Source organism: Eptesicus fuscus, chromosome 2, assembly GCF_027574615.1.
Source record: "Eptesicus fuscus isolate TK198812 chromosome 2, DD_ASM_mEF_20220401, whole genome shotgun sequence".
Classification (NCBI taxonomy): Eukaryota; Metazoa; Chordata; class Mammalia; order Chiroptera; family Vespertilionidae; genus Eptesicus; species Eptesicus fuscus.
Window position 1 is genome coordinate 117383644 of NC_072474.1, and position 24231 is coordinate 117407874.

Below are 24231 nucleotides of genomic sequence, written 5' to 3' on the forward strand. Positions count from 1 at the left end.
TAGAATAAATAATTTTATAAAGTTAAGTTTTCTTTTTCAACCCCCCAAATCTTAAATTCCATATTATATATTCTATCTGAATTTTCTGTTTTCGTGAAAACCGCACGGTGAGTCCCACGGCTGCTGAGGGCGCAGGCGCTGAGCGGCCGTCCCAGCCGCACACACGGGAGGGAGACGTCACGGGAACTCCGCCTGGGAAACCCCGAGGCCTGCCGCTCCGGCCGCCTCTCACGCAGGAGACAGTGACTCAGCCTCCCGAGCCGAGGCCACGGGCTGCAGTCCGACCAGCAGGTCCCGCGTCTGCGTGAACAGTCTCACGAGGAAATCGTAGAAAAATAGGCTCTGCTGCTGGGCTCCCCGGGTCCCGCGGCCAGAAGAGCGGCCGGCCCGCCGCACCTCTCGGCGTGTCAGGTATCAGCTTAGCACCATAGCAAATGCAAATTCAAGTGGTCGCACCGAGCGACAGGCCACAACGTGCGTCGGGCGGCTGCAGACACCATCGGCCCAGTCCGAGCGGGAACCATGTTTCTGAAGGTGGACTCACGCTGTTCACCCCTCTTCACCCCCGGGAACCCCCTTCCCCGACGCCTGGAGACCGCACGGGGGTCCTGGGTTCGACAGATGCGCCAGCGGCAATGTGTGTTTTGAGGTAGACAGGTCATGGTTGCTCACACACATCCACTCGCCAGGCCTTGGAGAGCAACGGAGAACCGCATGGATGAACAGGACGGGGCCATGGCTGACACAGCGATTCGACCAATCCCTAACCACGGGTTTCGATGGGTTTAAAGGCCTTACGTTAAAATTGCCTGGACTGAATTAATTTGGAGATTTTTCTTTTTGCTGACGGCTCATCAGTAGCTGCTTCTGAGCCTCGTGTACATGGAACAGGAAGCAGCAGCCCATGAGCCCACGGGTCTGGAGCCAATTTGAGGAAATTCTAGTCCCTAAAGTGAGGGCTTCGTGGGAAAGCCAGCACAGAGGCAGGGTGGGCGTAGGGCCGGGACCACAGGCCTGAGGGGCAGGGACGGTGGGAGGGGCCGGGGGACCGAGTGACCATGAGCCCAGGACCACACTGACACGGGAACGTGACCACGGGAACGGGCTTTCTCCCCATCTCGCCTTCAGCATCCCAAGGGACTGTTTTAAAGGCACACGTTTGTGTGCTGTCAAATGTGTTTTCTCTGATTCTACAAAAACGTGAACGCTTGGGTGGAGAAGGGGTGAGAAAGCGAGCGTCCCTGGGGCTGGGTTTGGGTCGCTGAGCGCCGGCCCCGGGACCGGCAGGGAGGGCGGGCACCCCGGCAGCGGGGACGAGGGGTCTGGGACTCCCTGTGGCCACCAGCTCCCTCTCCGCGGGCACGGGGCAGCAGGAGGGAGCGTGCTCTGACGATGGCGCCGTTCAGTGGTCAAAGTGACTTTACCGAGACGGCTGTGCACACGGGGCTCCCTCAGGTCACGACAGGGACACCAAGCCCCGCGGGAACCGCACTGAGTGGCAACCTCTTTTGTTTTGCTCTTGAAGCAAATCCTTCTAGATCTCCCGGGAGCTAACGGCAACATAGTCATCATCAGCCACCATGAAAACGCTTTTCAGTGACTTAGTGAGGACCCACCCTACACACGCGTGTTTTTATCATGAACCCTAACTCATGAACGGAAACGACGGAGACTGTGGAAACCTGGGGAGCCGGGGAGGCCGCGGGTCCGTGAGCTGAGGGTCGTGAGGGCCGGTGGCCGCGGGAGCCGTGAAGTGTGTCGCCACCTGTCACCGTGCTGCTGGTAGTGTCTCGTCGAGTGTGAACTCTCGTACAAAAGGGATAAATACTCTGTTCAGAAGTCTGGCCCCGGGCCTCGGGTCCGCGCCCGTGCTCCGTGCCCGGGCCGTCCGCACGTCACAGCAGGTCCATCTTGGGTCTGTAGTGCAGCAGGAGGGGCGCCTTCTGTAAGACAGGCCGCGGGGCCACACACGGCTCAGCTGGACCAGAGCGGCGCGCGGGCGCCCGGGGAGGGAGGGCGAGCGGAGGGTGCGGGCTCCTGCCCCCGTCTCAGACCTCTGAGGGCCCCTCCCCGGAGGACAGGGCGCCGCCCACCTGCTCCCACCTTCACAGAGAGCCCAGGGAAGGCTGGGGGCGCCCGGCAGCGGCACCCCCACGCCACCAGGAGGGGTGCGGGAGGCGGCTGGGCTGCGCTTCACAGCTCCTGCGACCGGACCTTTATTTCTAAACGCTCAGACGAAGAGGTGCAGCCCGCCGGCGGCTCCCTGGCCGAGCGTCGTCCGCGCACGGAAAGGCTGGGTCAGTCCCGGTCGGGTGCATACGGGAGGCAACTGATGGGCGTTTCTCTCTCTAAAAGCACGGACGACCACGCCTGGGGTGAGGATGAAAGCGCGTGCACGGACAGTGCTGGCGGTCGCAGCAGATCCTAAAAGCCACACCCACAGCACGAGGGCCTCACCTTGAACCTCCACCGCGTGACGACCACGAACTTGAGCGTGTGGTCCTTGCCCAGGATCTCCTCGTTGCATAAGATGTCCAGCTGGCGGGAGAGACGCTGGGTCAGCGGGGCCGGGCACCGAGGGCGCTCAGCACCGGGGCCTCGCCTACCCAGCCGGCGCAGGGGGAGCGGGAAGCTTGGCCGCACACCCCGGGCGGCCCGCTGCCCTCGCCGGGAGCACCCTGCCCCGCCTTGTCCACCTCCCGGCCAAGCTTGTCCCGCCCACCTCCTGGGAAAAGGGAATGGGCTCCCTGTCGTTACTTTCTTTTTAAAAAAAGATTTTTAGAGCCTTTTAGGTTCACAGCAAAATTGAGCAGATGATCCAGACTCTCCCACGTGCCCCGTCGCCCCCCACCAGCACCCCTAGAAGGGAGACGCCCGTCACCACCACCCAGAGTCCACGAGGGTCGCCCCGTGCTGACGGCCTTTGGGTTTGCACAAAGTGCCCAGCACAGTCTCACGGGGAACCTGGAACCCTCGTGCTCCGTCGGCTCAGCCGCCCCCTGGTGACCAGGCCACCACGGGGGGGAGTCCCGGTGGGCAGCCTGGCACACTGGCCTCCATCACTGGGCCACAACGTTTACGGCTCCCCCACGGCTCCCCACGGCTCCATCGCTCATTTCCTCGTCGGGCAGAAGGATGCCCGGGATCCGGATGGATCGGGGTAGTTACCCCACCTGGTGAGGGCACCGTGGCTGCCTCCAGTTTAAAAGGCCTTACATTAAAACTGCTTGGACTGATTACGAGTAAAGCTGCGACAGACATCCGTGTGCAGGTCTCTGCGGACGTGTGTCTTTCACTCTCTTGAATGTCGACTGTGGAGCCTGATGCTGGGCTGTGTGCGCACGTCTGTTTGGTTTTGTGAGAAACGACCAAGCTGCACGCACCATCCACCCCAGCACTGAGGCCCTGCTGCTCCGTCCCAGCACGTGGGTCCGTGCCCAGGGTTCGGGCCATTCCGACACGTGTGCTGTGTCTCACTGCTGTTTCAGCTTCCACTTCCGCGGCGAGACAGGACGCCAGGCAGACGGTTGTAGGCGTCTCCTTAGGCAAGAGTCTGAGGTCTGAGCCTGAGAGGGCAGTCGCCCGCGGACAGACCTTCGGACAGCCCTTCAGACAGACACGTCGCCCGCTGACAGACCTTCGGACAGACCTTCAGACAGACCGTCGCCCGCGGACAGCCCTTCGGACAGACCGTCACCCGCGGACAGACCTTTGGACAGACCGTCACCCGCGGACAGACCTTCAGACAGACCGTCACCCGCGGACAGACCTTCGGACAGACCGTCGCCCGCCGACAGACCTTCAGACAGACCGTCACCAGCAGACAGACCCTCACCCACGGACAGCCCTTCAGACAGACCGTCGCCCGCGGACAGACCTTTTCGGACAGACCGTCACCCGCGGACAGACCTTCAGACAGACCGTCACCCACGGACAGCCCTTCAGACAGACCGTCACCCGCGGACAGACCTTCAGCCCTTCGGACAGACCTTCAGACAGACCGTCACCCGTGGACAGACCTTCAGACAGACCTTCGGACAGCCCTTCAGACAGACCGTCGCCCGCGGACAGACCTTCAGACAGACCTTCGGACAGCCCTTCAGACAGACCGTCACCCGCTGACAGACCTTCAGACAGACCGTCACCCGCGGACAGACCGTCGCCCGCTGACAGCCCTTCAGACAGACGGTCACCTGCGGACAGACCTTCAGACAGACCTTCGGACAGCCCGTCAGACAGACCGTCACCCGCTGACAGACCTTCAGACAGACCGTCACCCGCGGACAGACCGTCGCCCGCTGACAGCCCTTCAGACAGACCGTCACCCGTGGACAGACCTTCAGACAGACCTTCGGACAGACCTTCAGACAGACCGTCACCCGCCGACAGACCTTCAGACAGACCGTCACCAGCAGACAGACCGTCACCCACGGACAGCCCTTCAGACAGACCGTCACCCGCGGACAGACTGTCGCCCGCGGACAGACCTTCAGACAGACCGTCACCCGCGGACAGACTGTTGCCCGCAGACAGACCTTCAGACAGACCGTCACCCGCGGACAGACCTTCGGACAGACCGTCGCCCGCGGACAGACCGTCACCCGCGGACAGACCTTCAGACAGACCGTCGCCCGCGGACAGACCTTCGGACAGCCCTTCAGACAGACCGTCACCAGCAGACAGACCCTCACCCACGCCTGAGCTCGCTGCAGGCAGTTCAGCAGGTGGGTTCCAGGCTCCATAGGTTCCTGGCTCTGAGCCCCTGGGGTCAGGCCCTTGGAGAGCTGCCACCCTTTTCTCCCCACTCATCGACCAGGCTGAGACTTCCGGGCACAGATCATGCTGGGTTCCTCCCAAAAGGGGGGGGGGCACCCTAGGACTCACAGCAGCTGTCGGAACAGCTGATCAGCTCCTCACAGCTGCTAACAACGCCTCAGCGCCTGGCGCCTGCGCGGCATTCCGGTCGCCTCTGGGTTGAGGACGTTCGCGTTTGGAGAAGGCAGTGTGGCCAGCGGTGGGCGGCGCTCTCGCAGCGGCTACGTCAGCCCTGCGGCCGCGTTCCACTCTCCCTGGGCTGCATGGTCACCGCCCAGCCTCGCACCGAAGGCGACTGGCCTGTGGGGGGAGTGGGGCTGGGAAAGCTGGGAGCGGCGTGGCCCCCTCACTTCCAGGGGAGAAAATGAAAAGGGACCGTGAGCCTGGCCGGTGGCTCGGGTTTGGGTGCTGTCCTGTGCCCCGAGAGGTCCTGGCTCATTCCCGGTCAGGGCACACGCCTGGGGTGCAGGCTCGCTCTCCAGGGCGGGAGTGCAGGAGGCGGCCCATGTCTCTCTCACATCCCTGTCGCTCTCCCTTAAATCAATGAAAACAATCCTTCGGTGAGGATCTGGGAGAACATGTACCGTCTGCTGTCCTTCAGGCCCCAGGACGTTCTCATGTGACTCCCGAAAGCTCAGGCCACCACCTGTGCGTTCTGCGGGGCGTGTGGCCGTGGGAGCCAGCCGCAGCCACCCTGGGCAGCGACCAGAGGGGTAAGAATAATGTGGAAACGGCATGCAGGGCGCCCACCTGACCGCGGTCCACGGAGGACAGCGCTCGAGACCCAGCAGTGGGGAAGGCGGGAAGCACCACCTCCCGTCCGCCTGTGCCGGCGCCACCTGGGAAGCCGTCCACACGGCCAGGGCGTTACCAATAGCCTCACGGACACGGGAGGAAAGGTGACTGAGTCTTGGTCGGATGTGCCCTCGTTGGGGAAGGACCTCCTTGTGCACAGGCCCTGCCTTGGCTCCGGCTGGCCTGTTAGCGGAAAGCTCCCGGCTGGGGACCCGGACCTGCCCGGAGACCCAGAGCCCCTCACCGGCAGGTGCTCGGCACAGTCCCACCTCCACTCACGCACCACCTCAGCCTCAGGTGCGGCGCATGCTTGAGGGTGTTACGATTCAATAGGCAGTTACACGGACTCTGAACACCGTGGCCCAAGACAGGACCCCGTGCATCTGGCTCGGCTTCTCCACCCGCAGGCGATGGCGGGAAACACATTTCATCGTTCTCGGGGCCCAGCTGCTTTTCCGGGGGCATGGCACACATGCTCTGCGGAGCAGTCTCGGGGCGCCCCGAGGGGGGTCCTGACCTATACTCTCAGCCGGCTCTGCTTACTGTAGACACACCTCCTGCCTTGAAGGGCCCAGGGCTGCAAAAGGACAGGGAGCAGCTGCTCGCTCATGAAGCCATCAGGGCCAGGGTTTTCCTTGTGGGAGATTTTTGACGAATGATTCAATCTCCTTCTTGGCTGTAGGACTATTCAGATTTCCTATGTGTTTGTGGTTTAGTCTTGGTAAGTTTCGTGTCTCTAGGTATTTGTCCATTTCATCTAGGTTATCCAACTTGCTGGGGTACAGCTGTTCACAGTATCCTATATAATAAAGAGGTAGCCGAAACCGGTGTGGCTCAGTGGATAGAGCGTCGGCCTGCGGACTGAGGGGTCCCAGGTTCGATTCCGGTCAAGGGCATGTGCCTTGGTTGCGGGCACATCCCCAGTAGGGGGTGTGCAGGAGGCAGCTGATCAATGTTTCAGACTCTCTATTCCTCTCCCTCTCTGTAAAAAATCAATAAAATATATTAAAATAATAATAATAATACTAATGATAATAAAGAGGTAATATGCAAACTGACCCTCACACCCTCACAAAGATGGCTGCCACAAGATGGCCACTCCCATGTCGTCACAAGATGGCTGCCCCCACGTTGTCACAAGATGGCAGGCAGGGGAAGGCAGTTGGGGTGACCAGGCTGGCAGGGGAGGGCAGTTGGAGGTGATCGGGCCAGCAGGGGAAGGCAGTTGGGGGCGATCGGGCCGGCAAGAGAGCAGTTAGGTGTCAATCAGGCTGGCAGGGGAGCAGTTAGGGGGTGATCAGACAGGCAGAGGCGGTTAGGGGCAATCAGGCAGGCAGGCAGGTGAGTGGTTAGGAGCCAGCAGTCCCAGATTGTGAGAGGGATGTCCAACTGCTGGATGTCTGACTGGCAGTCAGACATCCCTCGAGGGGTCCCAGAATGGAAAGGGTGCAGGCTGGGCTGAGGGGCACCGCACCCCCCCCCCCCCCCCGTGCACGATTTTCGTGCACCAGGCCTCTAGTTCTCTTATAATCCTTATTTCTCTAGAATCGGTAGTGATGTCATTTTCATTTCCAATTTTAGGACTTTTTATTCTTCTTTTCTTAGTCCATTCTAGCTAGACCTTTTTGAAGAACCACTGATTTTCTCGGTTGTTTTTCTACTCTCAACTTGCTTATCTGCCATAATCTCTACTACTTCATTCCTTCCGCTGCCTTTGGGTTTAGCTTGTTTCTCCTCGTTCCTTAAGCTGTGAATGGAGGCTGTTGAGGTGAGGTCTTTCTTGCTTTAAATTTGATTGTTTACCGCTGTAGCGCTTCCCCAGCCCTGCTTTGCTGCTGCCCATGTGTTTCGGTACGTTGTGTTCTCATTTTCCATCATCTAAGTATTTTCTCATTTCTCTTTGATTTATTGATAAATTGTGTGTTGTTTAATTTCCACAAGTTTGTGTACTTTCCAGATTTCCTTGTGTTACTCATTTCCACCTCTGTTCCTTGTGGTCAGAGGAAATATAGTTTGTGTCTGCCCTTCTCTGATAAGACCTATCACTGGGTTTAGGGCACCTCCTGGGTAATTCAGGATGATCTCCTCACCTCCACATTCTTTTTTTTTTTTCACATCCACATTCTTAACACATATCCGAGGTCATTCTAAGTCACACTCACATGTTCTGGGGGTTAGGAGATGGGCATATCTGTTGGTGGGTTGCCATTCAACCTACGACAGGCAGCTTTGGTCGCCCAAACCCACACCCATCCACTCCATCTCAACATCCCCAAGAGTTTCAAGCGATTCCAGCATCAACTCCAAAATCACATCCAGATACCAGCAGCTTAACATCCCAGACCTGTCTCTGACTCACACTGACCAGGTGTGGTGAGCTCCGGGTGGGGTCCACCCTGGGCAATGCCCTCTCCCGCCTCGGACCTGGAACACGAGGGTGAACAGGCACGGGGAGACAGGCCTGTCCCACGGGGAGGTGGACGAGGAAGCATAAGGGTGACTGGTCTCAGCAAGCTTGAAGTCCAGCAGGGGAAACGCCAGAGGCTGCAGGAGTCACCACAGGGGCTGAGGGTTTGCCCTCTGCCCTTCTCCCTTTTCTTGAAGGGCAGCTCACGCAGGCACCGAGGAGCTCCATCTGCTTAGACCCTGCGTGAAGAGCTTGGAAGTGATGGCCTCTCCTCGCTTCCTGTCCAAGTTGGCGGTGTTTCTGCTGACACAGCACTCTCATCAATCCTGTGGGTCTCCTGTGGGTCTCCCGTGGCTGTCACAGACCCAGTCTCCCGGGATAGCTCCTCTCCGCTCCTCTCCGCTCCTCTCCTCTCCTCTCCTCTCCGCTCCTCTCCTCTCCTCTCCGCTCCTCGCCTCGCCTCGCCTGCAGCTCATCTCTCAGCGGAAGGCTGTGCAGCCACACCTGGCCCTCTCCGCAGAGCATGCCTTCCTAACATGGCGTTCCTGACATAACCATCTTTTTGCGTCTGGATAGGCTGTGGACGCACAAGATCATCAAGTGCTAGCTTGCTTTTGCTTAGCCGTTCTTTTCTGAGCTCATCTCTCCTCGCATACTTTATTGTACGTAGAGAAACTAGGCCACGCGTTCAATACTTTGCTTGGACATCTCAGCTAATTATCCAAGTTTGTCACTTCCAAGGTCTGCTTCCCACACACGGCAGGAACCAGCCAGCCCCATTCTCCGTTTCCACACCACACTCCTCGTTCCCTCCGAGTCCCCACCAGAAGTGTCTTCCGTGCCCGTTTCTGGCGACATGTACCTCTAAGAAGCCCCTCACTTCCCCCTAGGCCATCACCAGAATCACCTGGAAGGGCCTTACTCCTACAAGTCTCTTCAAGGTGACCTTCAAGGCGTTTAAAGTTGTGTTTCTCAAAATTCTTCTCATCTCTACCTATCACCCAATTCCAAAGCCACACCCACATTTTTGGGGATTTGTTAAACATCACCCCACTTCCGGTACCAAAATCTAGTTTCGTTTTCTATGGCAACTGGCGGCTTAAACAGCTGAAGTTCACTCTCTCACAGATGTGCCAGAGCAGAGCTCCTTCTTGCTGCTTCAGCTCCTGGGGCCCGAGTCCTGAGATTGTGTCCGCCTCCCTCTCTGTCCTCACACCACCTCTGTGTCTCATGTTTCCGCCTGCCTTCCTCCTGTGAGGACACTTGTGATTGGCGTGAGGTCCACCAGATGACCCAGGGCTACTTCATCTCAAGGCCCTTCGTTACATCCGAAAAGATCCTTCCCCCAAAAAGGTTCCATTCACAGGTTCTGAGTTAGGCTGTGGCCACAGCTGGGTCGGGGCCACCGTCACCCCACTGCTCTCTCTACAACGCACCTCAAGTCCGTCATGTTTCACCACTCTGGTCCCTCTCCCCTGGCAGTCCTGTCAGAGAGCCCCCCGCTGGCCGCCCTGGCTCCCATTTCTGTACCCCAGCTTGGGGACTATTTTAAAGCCACAGCTCAGATCAGTGTCCTGCGCTCAAAGCCTCTCCTTGCGCCTCTTCACGCACAGCTGGCTCTTGCGGACAAGGTAACCCTGGCGTTAGTGCTGCCGCAGGAGGGCCCTGTGACTCCCCAGCTGTGTGCTCCCAGCCCACCGCCACTGAGCACCACAAGCCACCAGGCTGTGTTCATTCTCGGCATTGTCACAACTGGACAGTATTTCACCTACCTGCCTACCCACCCAGTCATCCCACCCACCGCCGTCCATCCATCCGTCCGTCTGTCTGTTGAACTTAAACTTGCAACACATTTTAACAAGCTCTCTCATCACCCCACTCCCATTCGAGGTCTCTGGACCACCCTGCCTCACTGCTTCCTGGTAGACTCTGGGCATAGGCAAAACACACAGATTTCTTCTTTCTAATTTAAACTCTCCAAAGAAAGTTGTAAAAAAAACCCACCAACACACAAAGCTCGAAGCATCACTTTGAAATAAGAAAGGCTGTTTGGCGCCCACTGAGGGGCCCAGTACCTCGTTGAAGGACGAGAGGTTGAGCTTCTTGGCGATGAACTTCTTCAGGTGCAGCACGGTGGCCTGGGCGGAGCAGCGGATCCACTTGCGCTTCAGGCCGCGCAGCTTGCTGCTGTTGCACTCCAGGCAGATGCTCACCTTCGGGAGAGAAGGCAGCGCTGGGCGGCTCGCCATGGGGTGTTGGCGCTCTATGAACCCCCTTACAGCCAAGAAGGCCGACTTTCTCGAAGTCAGAAACCAAACAGACCCCAACACCACAGGAAAGGAATTTTAAAAATCACTTTCACACATTGTCTTAAAACCCACGGACTGTTTGCCACATTGTGAGAGAGGATCTGACGCTGCAGTTCTGTCTGACTCAGACTTCAAGGGGAACCGAGAACTCTGCTCCCTGTGGGCTCTGTCTGGTCTCGTCAGACCCCGAGGCGGGAGCCGTCTGGAAGCTCCTGTGCGGGACACACACGTGCCGTCTGCCCACATGCTGTGCTGAGCACCCTGCTGGCGAGGCCCACAGCACGACGGGCCGCGCTCTGCAGGACGTGTCGTGTGCGGAGAGGTGTCCTGTTGGCCACTGCAGGAGCAGGAGTCGGGGGCAGCCTGTGGTTCACGAGGCCCCTCCCGACCATCAGCAGGGCGGGGGAGGGAGGGAGGGTCTGCGTCCGTGTGGGTGAGAGGAGCCAGGGTACCACCCTGAGGGAGAGGGGCCTGGGGGCCACAGTGTGATGACTGTCAGCTGCCGAGTCACCAGGTTAGAGGTCGACGGGACACGGGATTCATCACGTTCTTCTACAGAATCCGTGTTGCCTACTTTTCCCTTCTTAGTCTAATACTGTAGTAAATGACGTGAATAGATGCCTCAACATTAACATTTTAAATTACCTTTTACGACCACTAGGTGTCATGTTCTCGTGAATTATTTGCAGGGAAATGCCTGCACCAAACTACTCAGTGACAACCAGACGGCTCAGGTGGCCCACGGGGTGTGGAGGGTGAACTTTACCCTTTTTATATTTAAAACGTTTTAAGGGAGCATATGTTACTTTGATAATTAAAAAAGAAAAAAATAAATAAAGTAAGGAGGTGGCAGGAAAAAACTAAGAAAATGAATGAACATTTTGTGTTTCTTTCATTCCCTCATGGCCTTTCTCTGTTTTAAATGAGAGCGAGTCCCATGGGCGTGCTGGGCTGTGCTCTGTGGCCTTAGGGAGTGAGTGGCCTTAGGGAGTGAGTGACCTTAGGGAGTGAGTGGCCTTAGGGAGTGAGTGGCCTTAGGGAGTGAGTGACCTTAGGGAGTGAGTGACCTTAGGGAGCGGGGACCTTAGGGAGTGAGTGACCTTAGGGAGTGAGTGACCTTAGGGAGTGAGTGACCTTAGGGAGCGGGACCTTAGGGAGTGAGTGACCTTAGGGAGTGAGTGGCCTTAGGGAGTGAGTGACCTTAGGGAGTGAGTGACCTTAGGGAGTGAGTGACCTTAGGGAGTGAGTGGCCTTAGGGAGTGAGTGACCTTAGGGAGTGAGTGACCTTAGGGAGCGAGTGGCCTTAGGGAGCGGGGACCTTAGGGAGTGAGTGACCTTAGGGAGTGAGTGACCTTAGGGAGTGAGTGACCTTAGGGAGCGGGGACCTTAGGGAGTGAGTGACCTTAGGGAGTGAGTGACCTTAGGGAGTGAGTGACCTTAGGGAGTGAGTGACCTTAGGGAGCGGGGACCTTAGGGAGTGAGTGACCTTAGGGAGTGAGTGGCCTTAGGGAGTGAGTGACCTTAGGGAGTGAGTGGCCTTAGGGAGTGAGTGACCTTAGGGAGTGAGTGGCCTTAGGGAGTGAGTGACCTTAGGGAGTGAGTGGCCTTAGGGAGTGAGTGACCTTAGGGAGGGAGTGGCCTTAGGGAGTGAGTGACCTTAGGGAGTGAGTGACCTTAGGGAGCGGGGACCTTAGGGAGCGGGGACCTTAGGGAGTGAGTGACCTTAGGGAGCGGGGACCTTAGGGAGTGAGTGACCTTAGGGAGTGAGTGGCCTTAGGGAGTGAGTGACCTTAGGGAGTGAGTGACCTTAGGGAGCGGGACCTTAGGGAGTGAGTGACCTTAGGGAGCGGGGACCTTAGGGAGTGAGTGACCTTAGGGAGTGAGTGACCTTAGGGAGTGAGTGACCTTAGGGAGTGAGTGACCTTAGGGAGCGGGACCTTAGGGAGTGAGTGACCTTAGGGAGTGAGTGACCTTAGGGAGTGAGTGACCTTAGGGAGCGGGGACCTTAGGGAGTGAGTGACCTTAGGGAGTGAGTGACCTTAGGGAGTGAGTGACCTTAGGGAGCGGGGACCTTAGGGAGTGAGTGACCTTAGGGAGTGAGTGACCTTAGGGAGTGAGTGACCTTAGGGAGTGAGTGACCTTAGGGAGCGGGACCTTAGGGAGCGGGGCCTTAGGGAGCGGGGACCTTAGGGAGTGAGTGACCTTAGGGAGCGGGGACCTTAGGGAGTGAGTGACCTTAGGGAGCGGGGACCTTAGGGAGTGAGTGACCTTAGGGAGTGAGTGACCTTAGGGAGCGAGTGGCCTTAGGGAGCGGGGACCTTAGGGAGTGAGTGACCTTAGGGAGTGACCTTAGGGAGTGAGTGACCTTAGGGAGTGAGTGACCTTAGGGAGCGGGGACCTTAGGGAGTGAGTGACCTTAGGGAGTGAGTGACCTTAGGGAGTGGGGACCTTAGGGAGCGGGACCTTAGGGAGCGGGACCTTAGGGAGCGGGGACCTTAGGGAGTGAGTGACCTTAGGGAGTGAGTGGCCTTAGGGAGCGGGGCCTTAGGGAGTGAGTGACCTTAGGGAGTGAGTGACCTTAGGGAGTGAGTGACCTTAGGGAGCGGGGACCTTAGGGAGTGAGTGACCTTAGGGAGTGAGTGACCTTAGGGAGTGAGTGACCTTAGGGAGTGAGTGACCTTAGGGAGTGAGTGACCTTAGGGAGCGGGACCTTAGGGAGTGAGTGACCTTAGGGAGCGGGGCCTTAGGGAGCGAGTGGCCTTAGGGAGCGGGGCCTTAGGGAGTGAGTGGCCTTAGGGAGTGAGTGACCTTAGGGAGTGAGTGACCTTAGGGAGTGAGTGACCTTAGGGAGTGAGTGACCTTAGGGAGTGAGTGACCTTAGGGAGCGGGACCTTAGGGAGCGAGTGACCTTAGGGAGCGGGGACCTTAGGGAGCGGGACCTTAGGGAACGCGGGGTGGGGGGGCACAGGGGGCGCCAAGGCACCGACCTGCTCGTCGCTGCGGTGGTAGTCGCTGTCCTCCTCCTGCTTCTCCTCCGCAGCCTCCGTGTGGGAGCTCTCGTCTGCTTTGGCTTCCCCTTTTAGCAGAAGAGAACGTCCTGTGTTTATTAAACCCAAATGCTAAGCCGCCCACTCCTCTGTGCACTGGAAATGCTAGGAGACCAGGGTACGGCCGGCCGGCAGGGCTCAGTGGCTGAGCATCGACCTATGAACCAGGTCACAGTTCCATTCCCAGGCAGGACACACACCCAGGTTGTGGGCTTGATCCCCAGTGTGGGGCGTCAGGCAGAGGCCAATCAGTAAGTCTCTCTCATCACTGATGTTTCTCTCTCTCTCTCCCTCACCCTTCCTCTCTGAAATCAATAAAAATATATTTAAAAAATTTTTAATTACGTTATGTTTTTTAAAAAACAGTGTAGTAAGAATTTGCACCAGGCGGGCTCCGCATGTGGTCTGCAGCGGTGGGAGGGGCACAGAAGGCGGCCTGGGAGGTGAAAGGGGCCACGGCAGCTCGGCAGCTCGGTCACCACTGCTGCTCAACACGTAATGCCTCCACCCACCAGCCTGCACGGTGCCCCGACCGGCACAGCTCAAACCACTTATTTAACCAAATCACTGCCCCGGGTCCAAAACGGAAACCACCTCCACATGCCACGGTATTTTGAATTTAATTGTGTCTATTGATGCTTATGGCGTACAAAGGGTTAAAAATAGATTTTTATTGATTTCAGAGAGAGGAAGGGAGAGGGAGAGAGAGAGAAACATCAATAATGAGAATCATGGATCGGCTGCCTCCTGCACGCCCCACACTGGGGGTTAAGCCTGCAACCCGGGCATGTGCCCTGGCCAGGAATTGAAGGGTGACCTCCTGGTTCACAGGTCAACACTCAACCACTGAGCCACACTGGCTGGACTCGTCACCACTTTGAAGTGAAGATGCCCATGGTTGCCACGCGGGGACAGACTCCCGGGTCCCCAGCATGTTCCCGACCGCCTCCCAGGGCCCAGTGGTGACAGCAGCCCGCGCTTTCTTCCCTGACGGTTCCCGAAGCACAGGAGGCCTCAGGTTCTCAGGGGTTTGTGTGGTCCACAGGAAAACACCACAGCATCAGAGATTGCTTTAACTTGTTACTCGATGTACAGACTTAAAGTGCCATTAACTTTACATGGAAGCCACACTCCACTTTGCCATCCTACAACACAACTCCCCAAACTCAGGGAACTTCGGGAGCCACTGAGGTGCCCTCTGTCCCCAACCCCAAGGATAACCATGTCACTGACTTTCACAAAGGTTATTACTCTGCACTACAAACTGCCTGGGGGTCGAAAGAGGCAGGTGGGGACAGAGGGACGGGCATGGAATGAGGACAGGGTATAGGGGACAGGGGACGGGGGACGGGGATGGGGACAGGGGGCGGGATGAGGACAGGATATAGGGGACAGGGGACGGCGGACGGGGATGGGGACGGGGGACAGGGACGGGGACGGGAGCTCTCAGGAACAGCCTGGCAGCGATCTGTCGCTCACCGTTCCGATGGGGGTCCGAGTGCTGCTTCGCAGAGCCAGTCTCGCCCTTGATGTCCCCAGGCACCTCCAGGCCCAGTTTGTGGTAGAACTCCCTCTGCTTCCGCATCTCGGCTGTGAGAGATCAGTGACAGCCTTTAACCTTACGCAGGCCCTGCGTCATGTGAACGCTCGAGTCACAAACATCACACGACGAACACAGATGATTACAAGTTGGAAGCTGCATGAAAGGGAGTAACCTTGAACTGGGGTTCCCAGGGCCCCGAGCGGCCCAGCAGGACGGACAGGGGTCCGGGTGTGACTGACTTTGCCCACGGCTGCACGTCTAAAACCTTCTCTAGTGACTTTGCCGGTTCCAGGACTAACACTGCTCCCGTCAACACGCGTCAGGGCGTTTCAGTCCCACATGGATGCATGCGGGACCAGGAAGGACTTTAACATCCAAGTTACATATTAAAGCCAGACATGCTCTCTACTGACCTAAGGCAGTAGCTGAATCTTCAACTATCACCCTCTCTTGAACCATGGCAACGACAAGATCCAGACTCCCTACCAGCCTCACCGTGGAGGGCACCTGAGCCTCGCCAGCAGGTAGCGCCCGCCCGCCTGCGTGGAACGGAGCTTGCCCCCCACGCCCGATAAGGGTGAGGACAGTCTCAGCCTTGAGCACTGCACAGAACTTTTATATATATATATATATATGTATGTTATTGATTTCAGAGAGTAAGGGAGAGGGAGAGATAGAAACATCAACAATGAGAGAGAATCGTGGATCAGCTGCCTCCTGCACGCCTGCCACTGGGGATCGAGCCCACAACTCAGGCATGTGCCCTTGACTGGAATCGAACCCAGAACCCTTCAGTCCGTAGGCCGAGGCTCTATCCATTGAGACAAACTGGCTAGGGCTACGCAAAACTTTTGAAAGAATGGCCACTCCCACTTTCAGGATGGGCGTAGCACAGAGCATTTCTTTTCAATTCTCCATGAAATCTGACTGTAAGTACAGTTACTCTGCTTGGCACCCCTGTGCCCGCTGTGCCCCCACAGCCCAGACAGCACTGGCCACACAACGCCCACACCAGGGCTGAGGGCGTAGACGAGGGACAGACGACGGATGAGACCAGCGGGAGATGCCAGTGAGTTCAGAGCAGGGACAGATGGCGGTTCTGCCAGAAGCTGGGGCCTCGTGTCCAGCCCCGCCCCGCCCACTGCGGGGAGAGGCGCCCGACACCCACCTTCCTGCAGGCCTGGCACCAGCTTGTACACGATGTCCTGCATGGTCCTGTCATGCCTGCAGGAAGAGCAGCACGAATTAGCCGGCAGGATCCTCGCCTCTCACACTCCTCTGCAGGGCCTCCCGTGGCCCGAGTTCCCTCTAGGCGAGGCCTCCCGTGGCCCGAGTTCCCTCTAGGCGAGTCCCCCCATGGCCCGAGTTCCCTCTAGGCGAGGCCTCCCGTGGCCCGAGTTCCCCTCAGCAAGGCCTCCCGTGGCCCGAGTTCCCTCTAGGCGAGGCCTCCCGTGGCCCGAGTTCCCTCTAGGCAAGGTCTCCCGTGGCCCGAGTTCCCTCTAGGCGAGGCCTCCTGTGGCCTGAGTTCCCTCTAGGTGAGTCCCCCCATGGCCCAAGTTCCCTCTAGGCGAGTCCCCCCCATGGCCCGAGTTCCCCTCAGTGCGAGGCCTCCCGTGGCCCGAGTTCCCTCTAGGCGAGGCCCCCCGTGGCCCGAGTTCCCTCTAGGCGAGGCCTCCCGTGGCCCGAGTTCCCTCTAGGTGAGTCCCCCCATGGCCCAAGTTCCCTCTAGGCGAGTCCCCCCATGGCCCGAGTTCCCCTCAGTGCGAGGCCTCCCGTGGCCCGAGTTCCCTCTAGGCGAGGCCTCCCGTGGCCCGAGTTCCTTCTAGGCGAGTCCCCCCATGGCCCGAGTTCCCCTCAGTGCGAGGCCTCCCGTGGCCCGAGTTCCCTCTAGGTGAGTCCCCCCATGGCCCGAGTTCCCTCTAGGCGAGTCCCCCCATGGCCCGAGTTCCCCTCAGTGCGAGGCCTCCCGTGGCCCGAGTTCCCTCTAGGCGAAGCCCCACGTGGCCCGAGTTCCCTCTAGGCAAGGCCTCCCGTGGCCCGAGTTCCCTCTAGGCGTGGCCCCCCGTGGCCCGAGTTCCCTCTAGGCGAGGCCCCACGTGGCCCGAGTTCCCTCTAGGCGAGGCCCCCCATGGCCCGAGTTCCCTCTAGGCGAGGCCCCACGTGGCCCGAGTTCCCTCTAGGCGAGGCCCCACGTGGCCCGAGTTCCCTCTAGGCGAGGCCTCCCGTGGCCCGAGTTCCCTCTAGGTGAGTCCCCCCATGGCCCGAGTTCCCCTCAGTGCGAGGCCTCCCGTGGCCCGAGTTCCCTCTAGGCGAAGCCCCACGTGGCCCGAGTTCCCTCTAGGCGAGGCCTCCCGTGGCCCGAGTTCCCTCTAGGTGAGTCCCCCCATGGCTCGAGTTCCCTCAGTGCGAGGCCTCCCATGGCCCGAGTTCCCTCTAGGCGAGGCCTCCCGTGGCCCGAGTTCCCTCTAGGCGAAGCCCCACGTGGCCCGAGTTCCCTCTAGGCGAGGCCTCCCATGGCCCGAGTTCCCTCTAGGCGAGGCCTCCCATGGCCCGAGTTCCCTCTAGGCAAGTCCCCCCCATGGCCCGAGTTCCCTCTAGGCGAGGCCTCCCGTGGCCCGAGTTCCCTCTAGGCGAGGCCTCCTGTGGCCCGAGTTCCCTCTAGGCGAGGCCTCCCGTGGCCCGAGTTCCCTCTAGGCGAGGCCTCCCGTGGCCCGAGTTCCCTCTAGGCGAGGCCTCCCGTGGCCCGAGTTCCCTCTAGGCGAGGCCTCCCGTGGCCCGAGTTCCCTCTAGGCGAGGCCTCCCGTGGCCCGAGTTCCCCTCAGCAAGGCCTCCCGTGGCCCGAGTTCCCTCTAGGCGAGGCCTCCTGTGGCCTGAGTTAATGCCTGCTGGACTCCTCAGTCCCACGGACGGCAGCCCTGAAGTCCCCGGGCCCCGTGTGTCCACCAGGCACTCACCCGATGTACTGCAGCGGGTGGCTCTGGTGGATGACGATCCTGCAGGTGGGACAGGTGTTGTTCTCCTCCAGGTACTTGACCAGGCAGCTCCGGCAGACTGCGGGCAGAGGCAGAGTCACCGGTCCGACCTGGGCCCAGCCCTCCCCCCGGCGCTGACTGTCAGCCGCACCCCTGCTGCCTCACGAGGAGACGAGGAGCAGAGGCCAGAGCGCGGGAAAGCGGCTGGGCCGGTCTCACTTGGGCTCGCGGTCCAGTGCTATGCTGGCCTGAAAGTTCACAGGACTTTCTTTGTGCATCAGAAATTCAGTGAAAACAACATAAATTATACCCCCATTATCTAAAAATACAACTCACTTTAAATAAAAAACTACTAAACCTGGAAAATACTTTACTTTCTAAAGTGAAAAACACAGGATCAAAAAGTGACAGGGCCCTGGCCGGGCGGCTCAGCTGGCGCGTCGTCCGTGCACCAAGAGGCTGCGGGTTGGATTCCCGGCCAAGGGCATGTCCCGGTCGGGGAGGATATGGGAGGCCACCAATCGATGTTTCTCTCTCACACGATGTCTCTCTCCCCCTTCCTCACTCTAAAATCAATGTAAAAAGCTAGAAGGAATGGCAGGTATTACAGGACTCGCAGTTAAAGATCCTGTCTGCCATGCCCTGAACAACTGCATCGCCAGGGAGCCATGCTGGCTGCTTGCCAGGCGGGGCCACGTCCACACAAGCCAAGAGCCTTCCCCATTCAACCACATAAGGCGGGGGCCCCCGACCCCCGTGTAAAACGTGTAAGAAAGCAAGCATTCCTGCCCGTCAGGAATGAATTCCACGCCACAGTTGTCTGTTCTATGCAAATCACACAACTTCACTTGACTGAGCTTTCTGAAATGGTATCTCTATTGAAACACCCACAGTATTTTTAACTTGAAATCACTTTTCTGATTTATCCTCAAGATCGTTTTTATTCCTGCTTCTGTGTCCTGCCTTGTACTTGAGCTAAAACTTGTGGTTAAAAAAAAAATTGCCAAAGTATCCAAGAACAGATGACTAGAAACTGTCAGAGGCCACGTGTGCACTCAGTCAGACAGTGTACAGGCACACGGCTGTCAGAGGCCACATTCTAGAACATTCTCACATACACGTGTGCAGACACTCGGTCACGGTGGTCGCGTCGATGAGGTACCCGCTGCACAGACGGCAGGTGATGTGGGCGTTTATGTCCCAGAGTTTAATCTTTCTGGTCAACATCTTTGGCTTCTGCAAGAGAAAAATGCACATTAATTAATATCTGAAATATTCCGGTGCATCTCGTCCAAGGTTCAGGTTCCAGAGAAAGGAAGTCAGAGCACGTCCCTCCAGGAGGCCTCGGCGTGCAGAGGGCGAGGCTGCACCACACCTGGGCCAGGCCCAGGCCCCTTCCCAGCTAACGGCACAGTCCTGCCCCCGCCGATCAGGGCGGAGGAGCCCACAGACACCACCTACTGAGTGACAGGCGACCCCAGGGGACCAGAAGGATGGCGGCGCGCCTCCGACACCGCACGGGGACACGTAACCGCGACGGGACTCCTGCTGAGAGCCCGAGGGAGGGAGGCCACTGTCTACAACACCAGGTCACGAACGCCGGGAGGGACAGGGCGTGGATGCAGCGCCGCCGGAGGGCCGCCTGCCCAGCTGGAGAGGAGGCCCTGTGTCCACTGACCACGGCATCTGCGACAGGACCGCCCTGTCCTGACGCCTGTCGCCACCGGTGGGCAGAGGTGGCCCTGAGCACCCTGCGCACTGCGTACTGACTCCGGAGGGGCCTGTCTGCTTGGACCAGGGCAGCAGCTCCAGCTGCAGTTTAGTGCCCGCTCCGGGCACCCACCTGGCTGCGCCTCTCACAGGTGCTTTCCAGGGCGGAGGCAGAAAGCCTCAGTAGGGAGCAACCCTGTCCCTGAGCGCCGCCCCCTGACGTCACCCCCGTGAGCACCCCGAGACACCATCCCCGTGAGCACCGCCCCGTGACGTCATCCCCTGAGCGCGCCCCACGATTACCTCCTCTAGACGCCTGGGTCCGCCGCTCCCTCCGCATGGGCGCTCAGGCCTCGGCTGTGCCGCTGAGACGCCCCGGCTGCCGCGCTCCGCACTCCGCGTCTTCGCCCCTGCGCCTTCCTTCCCTCCTCTGCTCCTTTCCCATTTTCTGCACAGAAACAGCCTGGTTCAGTCACTCACGGGTGACGTGCACTCCTGCCCCGAGTTCTTGCTGGGATGTTTAGAGTCCCGCACAGCAAGGAGCCCGCAGAACGCGTGGATTCCAGCCCCAGCGGCGCTCTCCCCGAGCTCTCAGAAAGCTCCTTTCAGGAGTCCCCAGGCGCCGCCTTCCTGTGGCCACAGGGCCCCACACCGAGGGAGGCAGGGCACACCCAGCCCTCCGCGTGCGGAGGGAGACCCAGTGCTGCTCTCACCTGGATGGGTGGCCGGACCCTCTGCTACATGCTGGGGCCTGTGGAGAGACAGACAGCAGTGTCACCAGTGCTGCCGGCCGGGCCCCCCCACTGTGACCCCCACTGCGGCCCCCACACTGTGACCCCCACTGCGGCCCCCACACTGTGACCCCCACACTGCGGCCCCCACACTGTGACCCCCACTGTGGCCCCCACACTGTGACCCCCACTGCGGCCCCCACACTGTGACCCCCACACTGCGGCCCCCACACTGTGACCCCCACACTGCGGCCCCAACTGCGGCCCCCACACTGCGACCCCCACACTGTGACCTCCACTGTGGCCCCCACACTGTGACCCCCACACTGCGGCCCCCACACTGTGACCCCCACTGCGGCCCCCACACTGCGACCCCCACACTGCGGCCCCCACACTGCGACCCCCACTGCAGCCCCCACACTGTGACCCCCCACACTGTGACCCCCACTGCGGCCCCCACACTGTGACCCCCCACACTGTGACCCCCCACACTGTGACCCCCACACTGTGACCCCCACTGCGGCCCCCACACTGTGACCCCCCACACTGTGACCCCCACTGCGGCAATGGCCTGGTCAGTGAACACGTCGGTTCCTTTCCTTGCTTGGAACCCAAAGGAAAGCAAGACTTAATGACAGTGAAGGGCCAGGGTCGACCAGAGGGACACAGGCAGGTCTCTGTGGCTGTGGCGTCATTGAGGCCAGGTGCGGCGGGGGGAGGGGAGAGTACCGTGGGGGGCCGGGGGACAGCGGGGCAGGGCCCCAGGAGGCAGGATGGGGGTCTGTGAAAGCTCCGGAGGAGGAGAAGCATTTCGGGGCACCTGGTGGCAGGCTGGGCCTCTGGCTGTTATAACTTCTGTGTGATGAGCAGGGTGTCTCTCGGGACCACCCGCCCAGGGACATGCATCGGGGCCCCTCCCTCTGGGTTCAGGGCACAGCGGGGACGAGGATGTGGGCTCTGTGGGAGATGGACTAGACACCCACAGCACACTGTGTATTCGGGACCAGGGAGAGCCCCGGGAGGCTCAGTGGGCCTAGAGCCTTGCCGGACAGGAGCCAGGTGGGGCGGGGTAAGGGTCGGCCACGGGGCTGCAGGAAAGGCAGTGGCGGGCCAGTGGCCCGAGGCTCAGGGAGGACCACGTACAGAAGTCACAGCCCTAACGCCGTGCGAATGCTTGGGGTTTAACAACAGAGGATAAACACAGCCGTGGACCCACGGGCCAGAGAAACGCAGCTCGAGTTCACATTACATCCCATTTATATCATCTGACTCCCAGCTTTCCCATAATTGCATTTTTTATTAACTACTCTTTGAAGCTCAATTAAGTTTCACACAAAAAAGGCAGAGGGAGGGAGGCAGGAGGGAGATGCGGGCCTGGGGCCCTTACACGAGGCTGTGCCGGCCACATCCCCTGCCCAGCACGGGTGGCGTGGCTGTGGCTCCCTAACCTGTCCCAGTGCCGGCCTCGGCCAGCGGCAGACAAGAACAGGTGCCTGGGGCCGCACCTTCACGGGGAAGAGGCAGTGACGGTAACCGCAGCGGCCAGGTAAGGTCGGAAGGTGGCCGCAGGTGCAGAGTGGGGCGGGGCGGGGTGCCCGTGAGCGCTTCACTGAACACGTGACACGTGAGCAGCAGTCGAATAGTGTGGGCAAGTCTGTGCCAGCCAAGTTGCAGATTTGTATAAAAGGACACGTTCCTGGTGGAGGCCGTAAACAGAAAACCCAGGAAGTCCGGGAACTACTTGGAAGCCGGCTGTCGCGTCTCAAGGTCGGCTCTCCCGACCCCCCCGCTCAAACAACTCCCCGGGGGAAGCAGTAAGGACAGTGTCTTCCACCTCGTCTTAGGAAGCTACCATAGCGTGCAGCTCTCTGAGGCGCCGTGTCCCGTCGGGAGAGCAGGTCCCTAGTGCAGCAGTGCATGTAAGAAATACATGTAACTGCGACCAAAAGGAGAAAGATGTACGATCTCCCAAGGTACCCCAAAAATCACTCGATGAAATTCATTACCCATTCCCAGTTTCTGTTGTTGTTAATCCTCACTGGAGGGTCTCTCCCCCGGCATTTAGAGTGGACGGGAGAGAGAGGGAAACATCGATGTGAATGAGAAACACTGATTGGCTGCCTCCTGCAGGCACCTGACTGGGGCCAGGTGCGCGCCCTTGAATGGAACAGGGCGCACTGGCTGGTGCTCTAACCACTGAACCACCGGCCGGGGCTCCATTCCTGAGTTTTTAAAAAACGTAGAGAATTAGGAATAGCTCTGGCCGGTGTGACCCAGTGGTTAGAGCACTTGCCCATGGATTGCAGGCTCATGGCTCAATTCTGGTTAAGGGCACGCACTTTGGTCACAGGATTGATCCCTGGCCAGGGTTGGGGCACATGCAAGAGGCAACCAATCAATGTGTCTCTCTCACATGAATGTTTCTCTCTCTATCTCTCCCCCTCCCTTCTACTCTCTCTAAAAATCAATGGGAAAATAGCCTCAGGTGAGGATTAACAGAAACAAATAAAAGTAAAAAAAGTGGTCTGGCTGGTATGGCTCAGTGGTTGGGCACGGACCTATGAACCAGGAGGTCACGGTTCGAATCCCAGTCAGGGCACATGCCTGGGTTGTGTGCTTGAGCCCCAGTAGGGGGTGTGCAGTAGGCAACTGATCAATGGTTCTCTCTCATCATTGATGTTTCTAGCTCTCTCTCCCTCTCCCACCCTCTCTGAAATCAATAGAAATACATTAAAAAAAAAAAGCAGCCGAGTCTGGTGGCCTGACCCCATGGCAGGCCTTTCGGAGCAGAGTTCTCTCTGGCTGGTGAGGGGCCGTCAGAGGGATGAGCCCTGCTGGCTGGGCAGAAAGCAGAGCCGTGTCAGCTGCCACAGCCCGGGGCACGGGATTGGGCCCTGGGAGCTGAGGGCAGCCCAGCTCCAGCCAGTGCGCAGGGAGAAGGACAGGGCCCTAGACCAGAGACACCACCGGGCTGACGTGCTATTTCGGCCTCTGTGACCCGAGCCAGCCCCGCTGTGCTGCCCCCAGACCTGTGGCGAGTGAGTAGGGGCCCTGTTAAGCCACCAGGTGCGTGGCAGTCCGTTACGCAGCCACAGAAAACAGGGCCGCTCCTCACCAAAGAAAGCCCGTTTCCCAAGCACGGAACACAGTGGCCACCAACTCTGCAAAACCGCCACCTGGCGATGACCCTCCCGGCCTAGAGACAAGACAGGCTAATTAACCCTGGTACGCACTGCACTGTGCCCCCTCATGTGGGGCCTTGGGGGCGATTAGGCTTAGATTCATGGCGGGGTCCCGTGTCGAGATCAGTGAGCACAGCGGGAGGGGTCCTTGCCCGGAACCAAACCACCAGCACCAGGATCTCGCACCTCAGATCCCGGGAAGCCTGGGACCCTGGCTTTGGGGGGCCGGGCTGGCTGAGACGCCCCATCTGATGGCTGTGGTCTCGCCAGGTGCCTGGATGAAAGGCCCGGGAAAATGAACTGCCTCTCGCCGGCCCATCTCTGTGGAAGGAACGGCAGTTACTTTCTTTGACAGAGAAAGTCGTGTTCCCATGAACAACTTCCAACACCTTCTACCCACTCAGCCGGGTACAGAGTTGGCTAAAAGCATCGAAGCCGACGGCGGGACTCGGTGTGCCCCAGAAAAAGATGGAGTGGCCCGTGGACACTCCTGCGCGGAACGGGCCCAAGGGCCAGGAGGTCAGCCTCCAGCGAGACACAGTGTAAGTCGGTCACCAGACAAAGGCCCGGCTCCGGGCTCCTGTGCAGGACTCCAGGGCTGTCCTGACAGTCTTTGCTCCCCGGCAGGCTCCTCCCGCCCAAGGCCCTGGACATCGGGGCCTGACAGGTGTGCCCAGCAGCACAACCCAAGTGATACCCACCCGGAGGGCGTGACCCCAG

At 59.3% G+C, this 24231-nt stretch overlaps 1 protein-coding gene across 1 annotated transcript in view; it reads right to left on the reverse strand.

Annotated features, from left to right (window-relative positions):
• PCGF3 (polycomb group ring finger 3) overlaps positions 1-24231 on the reverse strand; it is a 30231-nt gene continuing 6000 nt past the window's right edge. Inside the window, exons 2-11 of the mRNA XM_054708815.1 lie at positions 20312-20349; positions 19902-20046; positions 19007-19124; positions 17871-17967; positions 16085-16140; positions 14853-14963; positions 13314-13402; positions 10093-10230; positions 2458-2538; positions 1-1943 (exon numbers count right to left, since the gene is read on the reverse strand). Coding sequence (XP_054564790.1) covers positions 1896-1943; positions 2458-2538; positions 10093-10230; positions 13314-13402; positions 14853-14963; positions 16085-16140; positions 17871-17967; positions 19007-19115 — 729 coding nt within the window. The 5' untranslated portion in view covers positions 19116-19124; positions 19902-20046; positions 20312-20349 and the 3' untranslated portion in view covers positions 1-1895. The remainder of the gene's footprint in view (positions 1944-2457; positions 2539-10092; positions 10231-13313; positions 13403-14852; positions 14964-16084; positions 16141-17870; positions 17968-19006; positions 19125-19901; positions 20047-20311; positions 20350-24231) is intronic.